The sequence below is a fragment of the Corvus hawaiiensis genome, chromosome Z (genome assembly GCF_020740725.1).
Source record: "Corvus hawaiiensis isolate bCorHaw1 chromosome Z, bCorHaw1.pri.cur, whole genome shotgun sequence".
NCBI classification, from domain to species: Eukaryota; Metazoa; Chordata; class Aves; order Passeriformes; family Corvidae; genus Corvus; species Corvus hawaiiensis.
The window spans coordinates 9,284,075-9,303,668 of record NC_063255.1 but is presented as its reverse complement, the minus strand read 5'-3'; the positions used below and the strand labels follow the sequence as shown (position 1 = coordinate 9,303,668).

The 19,594-nt window shown below is 38.0% G+C and overlaps 1 protein-coding gene across 2 annotated transcripts in view; it reads left to right on the top strand.

Annotated features, from left to right (window-relative positions):
- PARP8 (poly(ADP-ribose) polymerase family member 8) overlaps positions 1–19,594 on the top strand; it is a 134,570-nt gene that overhangs the window by 73,302 nt on the left and 41,674 nt on the right. Inside the window, exons 6-13 of one of the 2 annotated variants that reach the window (XM_048291387.1) lie at positions 1,797–1,874; positions 6,429–6,523; positions 9,813–9,873; positions 10,926–11,016; positions 13,856–13,922; positions 15,281–15,406; positions 15,933–16,031; positions 17,479–18,043. In XM_048291387.1, the coding sequence (XP_048147344.1) occupies positions 1,797–1,874; positions 6,429–6,523; positions 9,813–9,873; positions 10,926–11,016; positions 13,856–13,922; positions 15,281–15,406; positions 15,933–16,031; positions 17,479–18,043 (1,182 nt within the window). The remainder of the gene's footprint in view (positions 1–1,796; positions 1,875–6,428; positions 6,524–9,812; positions 9,874–10,925; positions 11,017–13,855; positions 13,923–15,280; positions 15,407–15,932; positions 16,032–17,478; positions 18,044–19,594) is intronic. The other variant, XM_048291388.1, reaches the window with a different exon arrangement.

Here is a 19,594-nt window from a genome sequence, read left to right as displayed (position 1 = left end):
AGCAAGAAATAGAGCATTGTCAGGACTTCGGGTGCTTAACTTAAAGACTTCCTTTGGTAAGGGTGGGTGCTGAGTTTCTTGATCCTGGAAAGGGGAGATAAGCATGCCTAGATGCTATTTGTTCAGTTTTTTTAGTAAATGAAACCTCATTTGATGTGAAAAACTGCACTGAAAATACTTTGCTTCTGCTGTCTCATCATTGTATTGAGTGCTCTGTGAACATAAGAAAAACAAGTGTGGGAAGAATTTACCCATTTCCTTAAAAGCCTGAGATATAGTTGGCTTCTGTCGGACTGAGTCTGAGCTTGTATTTTGTTTCTAGTTCAATCAGGTACTTAAATGTGAAAGTACTTAAAAAAAACCTTTATAAAAAGTGTCTTAACACTGACAATTTCTGTTGGCTAGGCAGTTCAAGGTTTGCTTAGAATATGATGGGTTTGTCACTATTCTAATGTGAGAATTAAATTTCTATTTTTTTGTGTGGAATTTTTGCTCAGTTGATTTCTGTTTTGCAACAGACTTCCCTCTGAAGTAATTTTATTATAAAACAAAGAAAATGAAAATTTATTTATTTTCAGTGAAGTAGAAGCAGAAATTATTTTTATGCCTTTGCAGAAAATATTTTTATGTCAAAAATTGCCATGAGATTGGATGAAATACGGTTTTTGCACTATATATATGTATACATTCAATGAACAGAGCCGGAATTTACAGGCAGAGGTAGAAAAATGAGATTATAATGTCTGACCATAGAAATTGGGTGATAAGTGTATATACATATTGACATTTATGGTTGTGGAGTTTTGGGGTAACATTTATTTTTTGATTCATATATCTGATTGCTATTCCATTATGACAGATCTGTGTAGGACACGACTAAGAAAAAAGGGGTTAATGATTATGTTCAGGTTGAAGTGAAGAATGATGGTTTTAACAGGTGTTCTTTAGGAGCTACTAGTCAGCATAGGGCATAGAAATAGCACATGTGTTGTGGAAAACAAGAATTACTCTCTCAAGCAATTACATGGTTACAAGTAAAGGTCCAGTGGTGGGAAACAGAATATAACATTTAATCTCATGCTGAGTTGCAGTCAGTACCGGGATCAGTTCAGTTTACTTGATGATATTATTCACAAAGCAGCCTATTTAGAGCAGGTTTTACTTAGGTAAGCATGGGACTTTCTAATCCTTACTTTTCACTGTCTCAGAGCAGAGCTACTCAGATAATTAAGTTTGAAACTTTTCTGGCACCAGGCTGGAATTTCTGTTAAAAATAATAATTAAGCAGCAGTGTGTCAGGTTTTCACAGAAGGAAATATTAGATAGTCCATGCTTGGACTTGGATTATTTCCTGAAACTATTAGAGTTTATTTATGAGAATGATGTAAAATAAAGTTGTAGTAGGTTGCTGACACACCAAAAGATATATGCCCAGAACCAGTCTTGGTGGGAAAGTTATGCTTTGTTTAGCAAAAGCACAGAGTGAAGTATCCCCCACATAGTCTGGTGAATTATCCAGTTCTTTAAAATACCATGCTGTGCTTGTAACCACACAAGTATTATTTTTCCAACATATATTTGAGGTGTTTTTATGTACCTTGTAGTAGGTGCTTTTTTCATGTGGTATTTCATTATTCTTAAAATGGGTCCTCTGGAAAAATTATTCTTAAAGATCTCTTAAGAAAGGATGCTATGAGCTTATTTGTATAAGCATAATTCCTGTAGTTACATTTAGAGCTATTCATGTGAGGTCAACGTGTTGCTTTTATCATTGTTAACTTTCTTTTTCCATTAAGGAGTCACGGCACAACAGCACAGTTGAAGAAGACTCTGAAGGAGATAATGATTCTGAGGAATTTTATTATGGAGGACAGGTAATGCAGGCATTTTTTTGCGCAAGTTCCAAGAAAGTAATATTTGAGAGTTCTTATGTTCATTCCATTATACATTTATGATAACATTTAATTTCTTACGTTTCTTCACTGTTGAGTAGAGTGGCATGTGTATATATTCATAGCATTTTGTAGCAGAAATATTGAGTATGTTAAAATCTGTAATTATATCAAATTCCAAATAAGATTACTTTGTTTACATCTGCAAAACTGTAAGAACGGAAAAAGCAAATACCCTTCAGAAAGCTTGAAAAGAGAAGCTAGTTGCTTACTTCCAGGAAACAGATAACTGACTCTGTAAAGCTTATCCCATTATTGATACAAATGGGAAGTCAGGCAAGATCCAAATCTGTTTCCTTCTGGAGGATTGCCATTTTTTAAAGTAAAAAGCACTGCATTTTTATGGTGAAAATAGTTACTACAAAACAATTTTGGTCTAGGCAGTAGTCCATTCTTTTTCTGAGCTCGAGAGTAAAATTCACCTTGAAAAATGCTGCATATTTGAGATGATTGTACTGCTCTGTGTCTTTCCTTCTGTTCCCTCAGCAGAATTAATTCTTACATTCTCCTGTGTATTGGGAAATAAAATCTTTTCATGCCTTTTCTTTTTGCAATATGCTTCACACTGCTAGTCTCTTTATTCCGATTTTTCTTACTTTTTAGCCTAAACATTGCCCCAAGGAATCATTCCTTGCTTACGTTATTAGAACTGGTTTTTTTGATGACCATTTTAGTGAATTAGGGTTGCTGTTTATGAAAGTTGTCCCTTGCCTCAGCCTTGAGGCTGAAGCCATCTGTGCCCTGGGTTGGGGCAGAGCCAAGGCTGCAGGAGCACGGCAGCAGTGCCAGCAGGGTGGGTCGGTGCAGAGAGCGTGGGATGCTGATGAGCAGGACATCACTGAGCTTCTTCTCATGCAGAGCCAACAGTGCGGTAGGGTTAGAACACAAAATTCATCTTGAAGTGCTTGACAGTAAAAAAACCAAAAACCAACAAGGCCCCCAAACAAACAAACAAAAAAACAACCCCATGCCCCTGAAAAGCTGTTAAAAGTTATATTGTAATTGGAACTGAAACAATGTATTTTCATTGTCTGAAATAGCTGACATGGGGAATTGACTCATGCTTGCTTCAGAAATGACTGCAGGAATTGCCTCCCTTCAGCTGCCGACTCCTACAGCCCCATGCTGGGGAGGATCATAGACATAATTCACTGCAAAGAGCAATGTCTTATTTTAATCTGCCTGAGAGGAAAAAGCTTCTGATCTTGTCCTGTAGTGATGAGTTGCGTGTACCGGCTTCATTTTTCAACTCTGAAGAAAGGGCAGTAACCTCAAGGTGAAGGAAAAGGCAGAAAACAGCTGGGAATGCTTATTTCTTGAACCAGGGCGGATACATTTGGTAAAGGATGCCTGGCAGTGCCCAAATGAATGAATAAATACTAACTCTGCCTGTGAGATATGAACACTGATAGCAGTACATCATTTTGCAAGGTGTAAAATGTTTACAAGGGTAAGAGAACTGTGTAATAGACAACACTGGTTAGAATTTAAGTGCCTTATATTCAAATGGAAACTACATTATATTGCATTATCTTCTCTATAAAGTAATACATTTAACTGGAGGAATAGTAACTGGCAAAAAAAAAAAAATCGTGTCTGCAATAAAAATAAAATATCAGTTGATTATTAATGTCTTGAATATAAAATATCCAAAAAGCAAAATAGGAGAATAAGGAAAAAAAAAAAGGGACATCACAGAAAGTGTATTTTAAAAGAGGAAAAAATGTCGTGTTTAATCTAAAATTTCATGGTCAGAAAGACAAAAGTCTAAAGAAGACATGTACAGTTAAAAAATAATACTGAGGACTCAGAAAATAAATAGGAAATCAGGTAATGGGCAAAGTCCCTTGCAAGACAGAAAAGAAGAATCCTTTTTCAAGGAGAGTGTTTGTAGAAGTTAAGTGAGCACCAAGTGCATTGGGGAGACAAAAGATTCGATCATGTATGTGGGGAACAGGCAAGGCAGGCTCCTTCACTTGAGACAAGCTTGTGCTATGCCCACAGGGAAAGGGAGCAGAAATACTGGCTTTAACAATTAGAGGGAAGAGATGCCAGTGTAATTGTGTGCAATGCAGTTGGGAAGGATGGAGGTCAGGAATAATTCTTAGCATTTCTGAGTGGTTACAGCTGGAAAAGACAAGAGGGTCACTGATGATGAAACAAGGATTGTGGAAGATGGGAAATGGTGTTTGATGGGCAGTGAAAAGAAGATGCAACCTTTTCCTCATAAATTAAATGTGTCTACTTCCTAGGCACCTGCTTGTAATCCTCCCTAAGGATTAAATGGATAAATACTTTAAAGTAGCTAAGTGGTTCAATAGCCTAAGACCTATTGATTTTCAATGGGATTTAGGTTTTAAATCACTTAATCTCCTTTTAAAAAGCAACCTTTTGTCAAATAATCTGAATAAGGTCTCAGATTAAAAATGGAGACTTTCTAAACACAGACCTTTGAGTCACAGCAAAGTTATCAGATTTTTTAGCTTTTATATTCACTTCTTCTGCAACTCTGTTAGTTCTTGCTTTGAATCTCTATCTTCTGCATTTGCAAATAAGAACAGGAGATGAAAACAGAAATGCTACTGCATTTGGCTCTCTCTCTGCATGTCTCTTGTGCTTCAGCTACAGGACATACTTGAAAATGCAGAAATACAAAACTCTGACAGCCTCCTCTGCGTACATCAATATGTCTGTGGCACTAATTCAGGGGTGGGTGGGAAGTACCATACTGTGGTCTTAAAATCTGCCAGAGCACTGCTTTGTTTCCTTTTTGAGTTCATTGCCTCTTACCATGAGAAAATTAGAAAAAGCATTATGTTGAGCAGTGTAGTGTTCTGCATAATGTTCCTTTTATATTTTACTATTATTGAAACATAAGACTGATTTAAAAATCTGGTTTAGGACCAACAAAGGTGGCAAGTGCACCACAGCTACAATTTGTGAAATGATTGCTGTGCTCTCTTTGGAAGCAGGACAGCAATTATTTACGCATCTTTAAAGAATTCATCTTTGAGTAATGAGCATGTAAAAAGGATTGATTTCCCCCTACCTAAAGTGAAAAAAAATTACAATAACGATTTTCTTCCCATGCTCTTCTACTTGGAAAATTGTTCTGACATGCCTGCCCAAACAAAGGAAGGCTACTTGTTTTATGACCTTCTGGTCATGAATATCATTGGTATCTCTGAAAAATACATGCCTATGCCATGCTGATGAATTCTGTCCCTTATACTTAAAGAATTCTAAGTCTAATCAAATTAACTCTCTTATAATTTTCAAATGTCAAAAGGTGATCATCTGATTATTATTTTAATACTATTGAAATTTAATTAAATTGAAAAGCGCATCTCTAAGTATCAGAGCTGAAAGTGTCACAGCACTGGTTTCCTACAGATTTGGGTGTACAAATGGAAGAAACAGTACTGCAGTTGGATGTGACTCTGCAAGAACAAGAATTCTCTGCAGGATTCCTGTATAAGGATATATATGTGTGGGTCTAAAGGGATAAATTACATGCTATTGCTTTGCTCTTGATATTTTCAAAGGTACAGACCAAATCCTACGCTCGTTTCTGAATCTGTCCAAATCTAGGGAGTTCATTGACTTCTGTGGAATTACTGTCATTCTAATTGTTGTAAAGACATAGATTTAGGTTCACACAATCAGGATAATTTTGCTTGAGAAGAAGGTAATAATAGACAGATGATGAATAGATTGTTACATTCCCAAAGAGGTATTTTGGACCTTATAGAAGAGAGGAGGATAATAATTATTTTGACTTCATACCATCCAACCATACCAGCTCACAAGTTTTGCTTTTTAGTGTAAGCACAAAAATAACTTTTTCCACTTTTCATGTAGAGTTTGAAAAAGAAAAGGGGTTGGTGTCTAGGTAGATGCTGCTTTATACCTTTTCTGGTAAAATACTGAACATGGGAAAGTGTTCTTTTAATTATTTTTTTTTTAGTCTCCTGTTATGGCACTGGTGTGTAGAATGCAGCCAGTGAGTAAGCTGAAAATGTAATTTAGATGCTGGGGTGCTGGGTATAGAGAATAGTTTCATGTTGCTTTTGTGCTCAAGCCATTCTGTGTCTAGTATATATATGAAAGTGTGACAACAACCAAGAGTGAGCAAACCTTTATCCTGTAGTGGTTGGTCTAGGATGACAAGACTGGGGAGATCTGGTTCTTATCCTGCTTAACATTCTTAAAATACACAAGTATCCCAGAAACAAACCCTGGGACAAAATAGGACAGATGAATGAGTCCTTTGCAGCTTCTCTTCCCACAAACAGGAAGAGAACCCTCAAAACCCTTCAAGGCAGAGGTGCCTGCTTTGAAAATCTTCTGTCCTTTCTGAGTGTGGCATTAAGGAATCTGAATGCAACATACTTCACAGGGAGAACTTTCAAGAGTCTAAATCAAGTGCCAGAAGTGAAATACAGAGCTCCCAAGATATTCTTCTTTCCCTGACAGGTTAGCTATGATGGAGAACTTCACAAGCACCCACAGCTGGAGGCTGATTTAACAGCAGTGAGAGAGATCTATGGACCTAATGCAGTATCTCTCAGGTATGACACTGGCCTTTCTGTATTGTGGAACCTTTAATGTTTTGGAGTTTGAGTTCCATATGCATCTTCCCTGACTGCCAAAGCACAACTCGTTCCTGGTGATTTCTGCATGTTGTGTGACAAAAGGAGAGAGCACTGCAAGCCAGCATCAATGCTGAGGTTTTGGGGTTACTTTGTTGTTCAGCATGGGTACAAGTAGCTGTACTGAGAACAGCCCTGTTCTAAAACATCATTGTCTTCTGCAGTTGTAGTCAGGCAGTTGTGTTTTGTTGTAAATTACAGTTCAACATTTCTCTAAACCCTTGTTAAACTCCTTTTGTGTCATATTCTGTATTTTGCCCTGGAGGTGAACAAGAGGAATGATAAGAGATTTAATAAATATCTTCCCTAGGGAATGACTGAAGGAATTGGATTTGTCTAGTCTAGGAGAAAAAGAGAGGGAGAAGACACAATAACAGTTTTTCTTCTTCAAAAAAGCTGTTTGTAGGTAGGAGTGATCAAATATTCTGTATTGTCATCATGAGAGAGATGTAAGAAGCTAGGGTTTGATTAGAGATTAGGGAAATTTTCTAATTGTGGGAATCTAAAGTGTCCTACACATGGAAGTAGTGGAACCTTGGTCAGATGTGAATTGCTAAGAATAATTACACACAAATTCTGTTGGGCATATATCAACATGCATGATACTGCCAATAGTGCATGTCTGTGTAGTATATATACTTTAATATTCCTCAAATATTTTATAACTTCATTTTCCATCTATGTAATCTTAATAAATTCATAAAAATAACAGGTAGGTAAGATGTAACAGACCTGTCAGATGTATTGCAAGGAAAATATCAAAGTTGTCATACAAACCAGGTAAGAAGCAGAGAGAGCATGCCTACAGCTATGGTGTACTTATACTTTCTCAAATTAAATGGAAATTTATAGCACTGCAAGAACCTGGGGAATTGAAATCTGGATAGTTGTATGTAGGTTTAGGAAATGAATGAGATAAGTCTTCAGTTGCCAAACTGATAACTATGAAATTGAGGTTCCTTTAAGCTCCTAAAATGGAAACATTATGTGTAACCTTTCGAAAACTTAAATGCATGTAATTTATTGAATCAGCTGTTTCACTGGAAACACTGTGATCCCCTTGAGCTCACTACAGTAGAAACTGGCACCTGTGGCTGCTTTTGGCATGTGTAAAACTTAAATGTTTCATCCACTCTATTGCAGCTGAAAATATTTAAAAATTCTTGGAAATACACCCCACAGCTTTAAGCATTCATTTTCATCCCTCTTGTGCGGCTCCACTTCTCTAAGGAGAGAGAAGTTTGTCTGACAAGGAGATCCGCTAAGAGGCATATTTCCTAGAGAGCTGACCCTCCTTTCAGTAACCTCTTGCTGTCACAGAGTCAGTTTTACTTGTAAAAGTGAAGTTCCTGTACCTGCATGCTTTTCACCACTGCCCTTAAATATCTGGCCACAAAAGCCCTGAGAAAGTGATTCATCCAACTGATCCAAACTCTTTTGTATCTCTTTACATTGCATATTCATTTATGGACAGAGGACCTCTGGGAGCTTCAAAACCAAAATGTGTTGATAAAGCCATTGTAGACAGCAGATCATAAGCTGCAGGTGTTGGAATAAAACATTATTTCCTCCTCACTCTCAGCTTGGGAAGTTAAAACTAGAGTTAGCATCATATGTCTAAAATTCATCTTCTAGGATTGTAGTGGGGCAGGGGCAAAGGGATTTCTGCAAGTATGGAAATATCACAGTTAAAACTAATTTTTATCTTATTCTTTCTTACACTTACTTTTCTATTCCATTAGTTTAAGCATTTCTCTGTTTAATTTATAAAATTTTTCTTGTTTACAACCTTTTGAATCTCAGTTATGTGAGTAACACCAGCCTGCATTCATAAAAATTACTTAAGATAGTGTAACAAGGTTTGGATCTTCCGGAAAGTGAACAAAAAAACCTGATGCCACTGTTGTGTAGGGTAGTGACTAAGCCATTCAGTGTGGAGAGCTTGCCTGTTTCAAAGCCAGGTTTTCAGTGAGCTGTAGGGGTCAGCGAGTGCCTGTACAGCTCTGGGTGAGGTGACACTTGGAGCAGCTCTAAAGGTGGCTGGGAAGTCTCCTGTGATACAGCCCTGTCCTGCCATTCACCTGCCCTGTGTGTGCCATGTGTGGACAGACTTGTATAGAGGGAGAACTTGGGTTTGCCCTGACCAGAGAGAGCAGTTGGGTTACTGAGTTTTGGTGGAAGGGGTTCCCTCGGCCAAACTTCTCAAGAGCTCAAGCAATTTCCAGTGCAAACTAAGCCCTACCTCAGCTGAGAGGTGACTTTGGTAGGAGACAGTTACATTTTAGTATTTCAGAATTGCCTTATCGACTGATGCACAATTGCTTCTGTGCACTTGGTCAAGTTTAATAGAAAAGCATGGAAGTCACTCTGAGAACAAGCATAAAAATGCAGTTTAAAGTTAAAAACACCCTAGTGACTGGAAACTAATCTGTGAAAAATTGAGAGATAGTACTTTTACAGTATGGCCCACTTAGGTAATTTAAATGAAAACAGTTTTTTGTTTAGCTGTGTCTGTTTTTTCATAAGTCTTCAAGTACGTTGGGGGGAGGGCAGTCAGAGTGAGTCAGAAAATAAGAGGCAGAAAAGTCCCAGTTTAAATGTAAGATTTCAGATGGTAATGAAATACCTGTTAAATCCAAATCTTGCAATATTACATGCAACAGATGAAAAAGATAACTATTGCCTTGAGCACATTACAGGGCAGTCTTTATTTTTAACAAACCAATGCTTGAATGTATGAAGCAATCCCCAGGGTATAACATGCCATCCTCTAGGCTATGTTGTATTTGTCTTCAATGGTTTACCTGAAGCCTATTCTTATGTTGCTGGCTGTTAACCTGAAATACTTTTGAGAATTAACAAGGGTTTTCTTGTGTCATAAATGGGAGCAGCATGTGACTATTAATTTTTCTTTGTTTAAATGTACAATACACGAGACAGAAATGCATAGCAGCAATGGAGAGATTTGGGGGAATTAGTAGAAAAGATTTAGCCTGCTTAAGCAAGATCCTCTGAAAAAAACTTCTAAGTGCAGCAGACAGTCGGTCACCCACTGGGAATATTGATCCAATCTATGTAAATGTGTATTTTGTAACTATTCTGATTTTACAGATAAGATTATCCTTTATAAAATCTTCCATGTTCTAAGTACTCGTGGATTGAGTAGTATCTTAAAGAGCTCTAATGTACTATAATTCTTTCCTTTCAGGGAATATGGAGCCATTGATGATGTAGATATTGATCTACATATTGATGTTAGCTTTCTTGATGTAAGTAATCTAATCACAGAATTATATAATGGACATTAATACCCATTTAATTTTGCTACACATCAGACTCTCTAGACAACCACTGATACATTCCTTTTTTGGAGACTTGATCTTCACAAGTGGGTGTCACATTATTGATTGATACAGAGTGGAAAGGTTTCCTTTCCTTTTATGATCACATTCTTAAAATGCTGTGTTAGGCTTCTATTTGCCTCATGTGTTTTTCCTTCCAAACATGTTTTGTGAATAGTAAATGTTTTAATAAACATAAATGAAATACCTTTTTTTATTTTTAAATGTTACCCTAGACATGAGTCAGGTGAAAGCACTTCACAGCCCTGAAGGGATGACGACTTTGGCTGCAGTGCTCCTGTACACTGATTAGAGAGAGGCTTGACTGGCAGAGGAGACACGGGACAGTGGTGCTGTTTGCTGACTGGCAGCATGGTTTCTGTAGCTGTTGTGCTGTCATTAGCTTCACACTTCCTCACCTCATCTGCGCAGTAATCTCCCGACCTTGATATAAAGAACAAAAATGAGAACTTTTAAGGGCATCATTAGCTTCTGCACAGATACGTCTTCTTTTCAGGGCAGCACAGCACATAAGACAGTCACTGAGCCTGACCAAAATTTTAAGAAAATCTCATCATAGCTTGAATTATTTAGACCGGTTTTAAGGAGCAAAAGTTTCCTTTGCCCTTAGTTATGGGGCTAGTTTCTATTCTGTCTTTTTTGTTCCTTTGCTTCTCAGCTTTGAAGCAGTACCTGTTGGTGGATGGGAATATGTCTGCCTGTACTGTACATGCAGTGTTGTGTATAAACCTCTGCTTGGTTTAAATGAGCTCACTCAAGACCTGGAAGCAGTCTGACACTGCTCTTCAGGGGCACTGACGTGCACTAATTTGAGCTAAGTGTAATGTTGGGGTAGATACTAAACAACTGGGTAGATGGATGGATGGTGTTTATAGCAACCCCAAGGCAGACTGATGAAAATCAGCAGTTCCTCATGGTAGCTAATGATGTCTATTGTTTTTTTTTTTGTCTTAAACTAGGAGGAGATTGCTGTGGCTTGGGATGTAATTCGCACAGAGCCAATAATAGTGCGACTGCACTGTTCACTCACACAGTACCTAAATGGTCCAGGTTGGTCAACTGTGTATTCTTCTTGTGCCTTGTGTGGTGTCCAGACTGAGCCATGGGATACTCATTCACTACCAAATCTTTGACCCTGCATGTGCTCAGTTCTACTGCTGAGAGGAGTCCTATTGATTTGAAATTAAGCTTACATGTATATGCATGGCTAGGCTCTTCCTGGTGACGCAGACATCTTATTTAAACTTCCATAGGTTGATTTTTGGAACTTGTTTGTGTGATGTCCTTTGAAATGCAACTGCTTCACCTGGGAACCAGGGTTAGGGAGTAAAGATCTAGAGTTTCTAATATGTGATTTCCTCATTTTGGAAATCAAACATCATCTGCACAGATGAGATACGACTGATAATGAAGACATACACAGACCTGTGCAGCACATTAATATGCCCTTTTTCATGCAGCTTTGAAGAATCAGGCCATGGTAATTACCCATTCAGTTTCTGGTTTCTCCAGGAGTATGTGAATTCTGGAAATCTTTAGATTTGGAAGAGTTTTTAAGTGAGTAAAGTTTCCTCATAAGAGAAAAATGGTCAACCTCATGAAGAATCAACTGATTTTGAAGATTTGGAAGCATTCGTATGCGAGAGCCAATCAGATATATTTTTACAATGCAAGTCAGACTCTGTTTGGATAATAAGTTGCCCAGCCTTGGAGACCTGCAGTACAGGCTGTCAGTTCAGGCTTTTATCTGTGGGAGAATTCTGCCTCTGGAAAATGAATAGATATTTCCAGTCATCTGTCCCAATGAGCTATTTCTATAGGATATGTTGTCTGACGATTCTAACTGTAAGCTATATTCTGTTCATTCAAATAAGCATTCCATTATACTGATCTTTTTTTCCCCTTGACTTCGGTCTTTTTGTCTGTGGTTTATTACTTGACTCATTTTTGTAAATATTCAGATCTTAAAATACGTATTTGCCATAGCAGGAAGCAGCGTTAGTATTCAGAACATTTCTATCAAAATGTAATTTAAAAAATAAAAGAGTGCAGCAAATAAGAGAAGGTGAAGTGTGAAGAGCAGTGTGCAGTGAGAAATGAGAAGTAACAAGAATATGTATTCTGCACCGCTGACAAGGTTAAGGTGGGAAACATAGTTCCCAGTGCTGCAGCTGACTGCTTGTGGGAGTGCCTGAGTTCTGAGAAAGGCAGGATCAGGGCCACAGCCAGGAGCTTTGCTGACGTTGGTTTTATGAGCTCAGCTGCTGTTGCAGCCATGTCTCTTTACTCACTAACAAAGCACAGCGAGATCCACCATCTTTTGCATTAATTCTGTTAATTCCTCTCCTGCCTCAGATATGTTTTCTTGAGACCACTGGGCCAGAATTTTACACTGTATCTTTTTCTCCTATACTGCGTTCTATTGACTGAGAAACAGAAACACAGTACACTCCAAAGCACATCAGGGGATATGAGTACCACCCTGTAGCTGTGTAATATACTGATTTTAGACAGTTCTTCTGGTTAATAGCTTGTCTCACTACTGCCTGTGTGGGCAGTTTGTCCCTAGTGCCCTAGAAACCTGTCTTAGAGAGAATGAATCAGCCACTGGAGGTATTGGCGTGTCTCCTCTGAATGTAGAGTCTAGACAAAAATTCTGGTCTAGATGTCAGATTATGAGATTGATGGTGTAGGTATGATGATAGTTACTTAAAGTATTCCCCATCCCATCAGCCCCCTGCAGTGTGTCTGAAATTTGACAGCCCAAAGATATTGCTATACTTAATGAAATCATTCATCCCTCTTGAAAAAAATCATCAGTTTGTATTTAAAAGACGAATTCATGTTTGATGTTATTTGAATAATAACATTGGAGAAGGGGTAACTACAGAGCTTTGAACTAAGTTAAGTGGCATGGCCAAGTTAGATATAGTGTATTTTATTATCAAATTTAATCTATTAAAGCAAAATTGAAGTACAAACTTCTCTATTCTGAATAAAATCTGACTTTCTGAGAGGTTAGAATAACATCAAAATACCATTTCTAATAAAATTTGAGCAAACCCCAGATTTTTTTGTTTTCATTCCTTTTTTATTTTACTTTAGTCATTATCACCTTATGCAATACAAAGTATGCAGTCTGTTCGTGCTTGTAATATGCATTGGCTGTTGTTGTGCCTTGAGGACCTGAGCCTCTCAACAAGTACCGGATTCCATCTGCCACTTCTACCTATCAAATGTTATTAAAGGATTTTCGTAATGCCACTAGCTAATTTCCATCCTATACCCTGTAGATTTTCAATTTCTGACAGATGAATATGGGTATACTAGTGTTAGGACAGGCCTTGAGGAAATTTCAGGGTAATCCTTGGCCACTGGAATTCACATATCAGGCACTTAGATGATAGTTTTGGATCTTGTATTAAAACATCCTCAGAAACAAAACCCAGATATTAATGAATTTGGTTTCAGTCTGGGCTTTCTTCATAGCCACAGGAACTTTACTGTGTATAGACTACTTGGAAAAAAAGTGATTAGGTGAGATGAATTGCCAGATTAAAAGTCCAGATACATTTAACCTGATGCTGCTTGCTACTTGCATAGTATATATGTAAAAAAATACACATTTTTGTACATAAAATGGATGGGAAGAGATGCATTTTGGAGAATTCAAATTGTAAAATTGTAAATTGTATTGGCTGATACTCCAGAAAGTTCCATTCATTTCTTAATATGCTTAGATGACATGTCCACTTTTGCCATTGCTTCAATTTAATTGTCTGTACTCAAGCTCCACGTAGAACAAGGTCCTTAAATAAGACTTATATGGTCACAAGTTTGTCATTACTGCTGTAAGTTCATATATCAACAAAATATCCTTTTTCCCTAGTGCCAACTGTGGATGTATTTCAGATCTCTACTAAGGAAAGATTTGGGCTGGGACATCAGCTGAAAAAGTAAGTCTAAAAAAGTACAAACCCCTGATTTTAGGCAAATATTACACTCTTTTTAGTTTCTGGACCATGTCAAGCAGAATAAAATTCATGTTGTCAGGTTGGTTGTTTGATCAAAGTATCTTGAAGTTGTTTTTCTTTAAATAAAAGTCAATATTTGCCTTTTCAAGTTTGGGTTTGACAGCTGTAGATGAGAACATGATTTGTGTTACTTGCCAGGGTTTTCTGTCACTTTGCTGCCTTTTAGGAAGTAAGCTGTTAAAGTTATAAAGACCATATCTAGGAGTGTTCAATTTCATATTTCTGCTTAGATGGTGAAGCCTCTGAAAGAGGAGTCTTTTTGAGCTTCATGCATACCCTGAGGGGGCTATGTTTTCATGACTGCCTCTAGAATACATCACAGTAATTAGGCCATCCAGGTTTTGAGGACAAGATGGAAGAACAGTCAAAAAAATTGGCAGTTTCCTGTGGTCATAGTGCAATTAATTTTAATACAATTTTGCTGAGTCATCTTTTTGCATATGCTTTTGTACATGTTATAGAATTTTAAGTATATAGGCTTTAGTATCTCAGTATTACAACATTAAGAAACCCCTGAGGGAAAAAAAAATGCTGTTTAGTGTTTTAAGAAATTCAGTGCAACATTTTCATAATCTTAAAAATGAAGCAAGTTATTGAAATCTCTATGGTATATAACTTAGAAAAAAAAAAAAAAAAGGAAATGCTCCCCTGAAATGAATAGTAGCTTAAAATGTTTTGCTATTTACACTGTCTGTGATTTTTGCATCAGGTAATTAGTAAAGGTTCTTATATGACATTTTCAAGATCACAGCTGCACAGTTCACAACTGAGCAGGAGTCAGAATACCCATGAACCTGATGGTCCCTCATGGCTGTGGCAGTGGGTTATTCATCTTTTTCATACCAAATTCAGATTTGACTTTTATCACTATTAAGACCCCCACTACCAGATTAGAGCCAGAGAATAAGGTTCTGCTTGGCCATACAGATGCAGTAGCCTGTGGTCATGTGAGAGGCAGACCCCTGTAGCTGGATTTGATGCCTTTGACTCGGTTTCTCTCTAGATCTTCGTGAGAGGAGATAAGTTTTGCAGCTGCAGTGGTTCTTTACACAGACTGTGTTCTCTTTGAGAGTCCCTTGTTAAATTAGTTCTGTGTGGGAAAAAAAGGGTTTTTGAGGAGCTGAGGCACCCAATCATCAGTCCACATATGTGACAGAAAACTTCAGCTGTAGAGTGAGAACATTGCCTCGCACCTACATGGTGACCACTGAGACCGTACTATTAAAATGAGTATGTCCTCTCTGGGATAAGAAAACCTTTTTTTCTTTCTTAATTTGCAGAATCATGCAGACATTTGTTACACAACAGTGGAAGAACAGTAAAGAGAAATCTAATTGTACGCACAATAAGAAGGTGTCTGACAAAAAGGTGAAATCCCCTCTGCACATCTTTTCTACATTGCGCAGGTAATAGCAAGGAAAATGTGCTGTTATCACCATAAACTGTTCAAAATCTTCACAAGGTGAAATCTTGACTTCTCTCCACAGAGAAGTGCTCTATTTATATCTTACCTCATGGGTTTCCAGTCCTGCATTGCATGATATCAGGAGTGAACTAGGTACTGCTGCAGCTTCTAAGATTATTAGAAGCTAGATCATTTCAGTGCTGTGCTCTCTGAAAGAGCCATGTTAGATCTAGAACTGGAAAGAGTTAGTTTTATTTTAACTTGTGTTTGTATCTTTATTTTATCTTTACTTGAATAGCAAGATTAAAAATAGAAATAACATATATACAAGTAATACGTATGTATAGTATATGTTATGTGTATTTCAAAAACCTGTATTTGTCCGGCTCTTCTTTCTACAGCAGTTTGTATATTTAGTTTTTTAAAACTGGAATGGTCATTAATGAAAGACTGATTTTTAAAGATGCTGAGCACCCTCCCCTCTCCAGTATTTTACTACATTAATGTTTTCCACTTCTGAAATGCAGGCACAGAATTTCAAAGAAAAAAGGCATTAAAAAGCATAAGAAAAAGCTTATGAATAGTTCAGTTGCATTTAATATGATTTCTGCCAGTTGCTCATACTCGTAAGTATACGTAGAATCAGGCTCTGATTTTACCTCTTTCAGGATTGTGACTATTTACTCTAGTGTGTTTTCCTTCTTATGGAGGGTTGACAGATCACCCCTTCAATTCAGTTACTGAATTTCAATTGAATGCTGCTTTGAATATTCTTTCTTCTCGAGGAATTTTGCCATTCTAAATTCAGGGTGTGAAAAAGAGATAGAATACAGCAATCACTCACATTGCAAAAGGGGAGAATGTCAAAGATGACTAAAGATTGTCTGTCTATTCAAAGGCAGAGGAGGAGAAATGATGTTTTAAGTAGAAGGCTTATCCGTTCCCTACCATGCCATACGCTGCTGCCAAGCACAGGCTCTAGGTTAGGGTTTGGTTTTATTCAGAAAGGACATAAAAAACCAGCCCATTTTCCTCTTGATTTGGCAGCCAAAGTCCAGAGATGGCTCAGTCCAAATGCAGGGACCCTCTCTGTCCCCAGGACATCATTCTTACCTCCTGTCTGCAGGAGGGTGATGGTGAGCCAGCTGCTACAGTGAATCAGCAGCCTCCACGTGCGTCCTCCACTGTCAACACTTGCTAATAGGGTGGGGAAACCTGCCAGCCTCTCTCCTTGGGTTTTTACTTGTCTATTTGATGTAAACACAAGAGAAAAAAAAGTACTCTAAAGATTGGTGTTGCTTATAAAATGATTCAGCATACCTGTTACATGTTCTTACCTTGCAAGGGCAGGCAAATGTGAACCTTACAGAAATGGGACTGTGTGAATGTTGTTTCATAAAAATCTTTTGTTCTTTACTTCCTGCATTTGTAATTTAGGTCTCTCACATTCTCATTTCTGGTGTTACAGAGCTAGAATTTGTCTAAAACCAGAAAGACGTGTATAAACTTGTCTTTCACAAGGTGCCCAGGTTATTATGATGCTTTTAAAATAATGTCCTTTTTATCTGAATTAAATTTGATTTAATGTCTCCAAGTTTCACTGCTCATGGTATCTTCCATTCGGTCTGAACATAGAATTTGTTATGCCTTGTCCAAAAGACAATAACTTTCATGGGATCATGCCATGATCCAGAGAAAAGATAGATTTTGATAAGGAAAATAAGTTATAAGATGTGGATTTTATTTCAAAGATAATTTCCTCAGCAATTGGTTTGTTTTGAGACACAGAGATCTTTACAAAAAGCTGTAAGGTCAGAGCTCTAACTTCTACTTAAGTAGTTAACTGTCTTTTTGATTGATGAGTTTGTGTGTAAGTAGGAGTAAGTTGTTTGTTTTGGTATTGGAATATGTCTTACATACAGCTGTTGATATTTTAAAAGTTTGGGCTGCATTTATCACTAGTGAAAAACATAAAGACAAGTGACACTTAAAAAGTGTTACATATGTGTGATCATACTTGATTTTCCCAGGATTTTGATTATTCTCCAACTCTGCCCTCTTCTTTATTCTAAGGTCGCCAAGTTATCCTCCACCTGGCTGTGGTAAAAATAAATCGAAACTGAAGTCAGAACAGGATGGCATCTCCAAGACTCACAAACTATTGAGAAGGACTTGTTCTAGCACAGTGAAGGCGGAGGATGTGTGTGCCACAAAATCTCACAGAACCTTTGGCCGCTCGTTGTCGAGTGACCCGAGGGCTGAACAGACAATGGCTATTAGATCGCACAAACTGCTGAGTCGTGCTTGCTCTGCAGCAGCCAAGCAGGAGGAGTGCATCACTTTAAAGCCCCATAAGGTGTTAAATAGGTCGTGCTCTGGGGATCCTCGATGTGAGCACAACAGCACCTTGAAGCCCCACAAACTTTTAAGCAGATCCTACTCCAGTAACCTTAGAATGGAAGAATTGGATGGATTGAAGAATCATAAGTTGCTCAGCAAGACTTACTCCAATGCCCCTAAATCATCCAAAATGGAGCCTTTCAAGGAGTCCACCATGGCAGAGAGCAGGAGGCTCTCTCTTACCTCAGGGCTTATTGGTATCTTAACACCATCTTCATCAACACCTTCACAAGCTGCTGTGCGTAGTATTTTTTTGTATTTTACTCATTCTCCTCCTATTCTTTTCCAGATGTGCGTTATGCTTTTTATGCGAAGTCATTAGTACCTAGGATATATGTTAGTGACTATATTGGACATATTGGAAGACAAGAGCAATGGAGTCAGCTTTTTAAGGAGGATTCAAACAGCTGTGCATGCACATACACTTAAGTTATAAAATCAGAATTTGCTGTGGTCAGGACAGAGATTTTATGTGTTGTGTTGAGTGGAACTCAATGCACAGCTGCTGGCCATGGGAAAAGTTCAGTCACCCATTTCCTTCCCTGCATACTTCCTGCAGGAAAAAGGCAGAGTGTGCACTTCTGTGCTGCAAAATTAGCTTGATTGCACAGGACTTTTCTCATTTCCCCCTTTGCTTCGTGGGGGAAGCAACTGTCCATTAGATGGTTTGAGTGCCGTGTCACCCCTTCTTCTGGTGTTTGCATCTGCCGTCATCTTTGTCATCATCATCATCATCATCATCATCACACGGGAAGTAATGCAGTCACGGTTCCACTCACCTCTTGCACATTTGTGATTTGTGGAGGGTTAAACCTTCAGACGTGCAGGACATCAGGGGCCATGCAAAGAATTGGGCCCACATTGGCCCTCTTAGTTTCCCCAGAGACATGATCGATTGGGAAAACAAAGGGTAGCACATACTCTTACATTTAAGAAAGAGCTCTCAAAATCAATTCTGCTGCCTATGCCTCTTAAAAGATGGCTTTTTTACTTTAGAAGGAAGAGTGGGTTTGTTTGCAGTCTTTCATGGCACCAGCCTGTTTTCTGTGTTTGATCTGGGGAGAAGTGTTTAGAAAATAGTTCTCTCCACTCCCTTTGCCTGGTGGTACCTTGGAAGCTGGTTCTTCCTTTAGATGCCATACATATGTTTAAAATAGTGCATTCTAAATAATGAAATTACGTTGAGTGCACTATGTTTCATGGTAATTTAGTTTAGTGAGCTTTAAGCTATCCTCATCAGATCTAAAAGCAGGAATAACTATCATAAGGTCATTTTTATATATGGTGTGTGGTTGATTTATGTGAAGTGCACAGCAAAATTAATTTAACATGAGCTATCAGACTTTCACTTGTTGCAGTTTAGAGTTGCACTTTTTTCTGATTCAGCAGAGGATGTTTTAACACAGCAAGACTTCTCTCTTCTGACGTTAATAGGAAAAGTCCCTTTGGTTTTTGTAAGATAATGAAGAGCTGACTAAGTTTCATCACTGATGTTATCAGCTGATAGGGAAGAAAGGCAAGCCCTGCTTGGCAGCCTGCAAAGCTACCCATAATTTATTGCTTGAATACACTTACTTTGAGGGAAGATCATTACATACATGGTAAGATGCAGTTTGACTCATGTTAGTGGAAGGGCATCAGCAGTCTTATTTCACATTTTATATGCAGGCACCAGATATATGGGTTACCTGGGTGCCTAGCTGCAATTTGAAATCAGTGGAATGTAGAAGTGATGAATCAAGATACTGAGTTCTCTTCAATTCTCAGCTAAAATATTACTCTCATATAT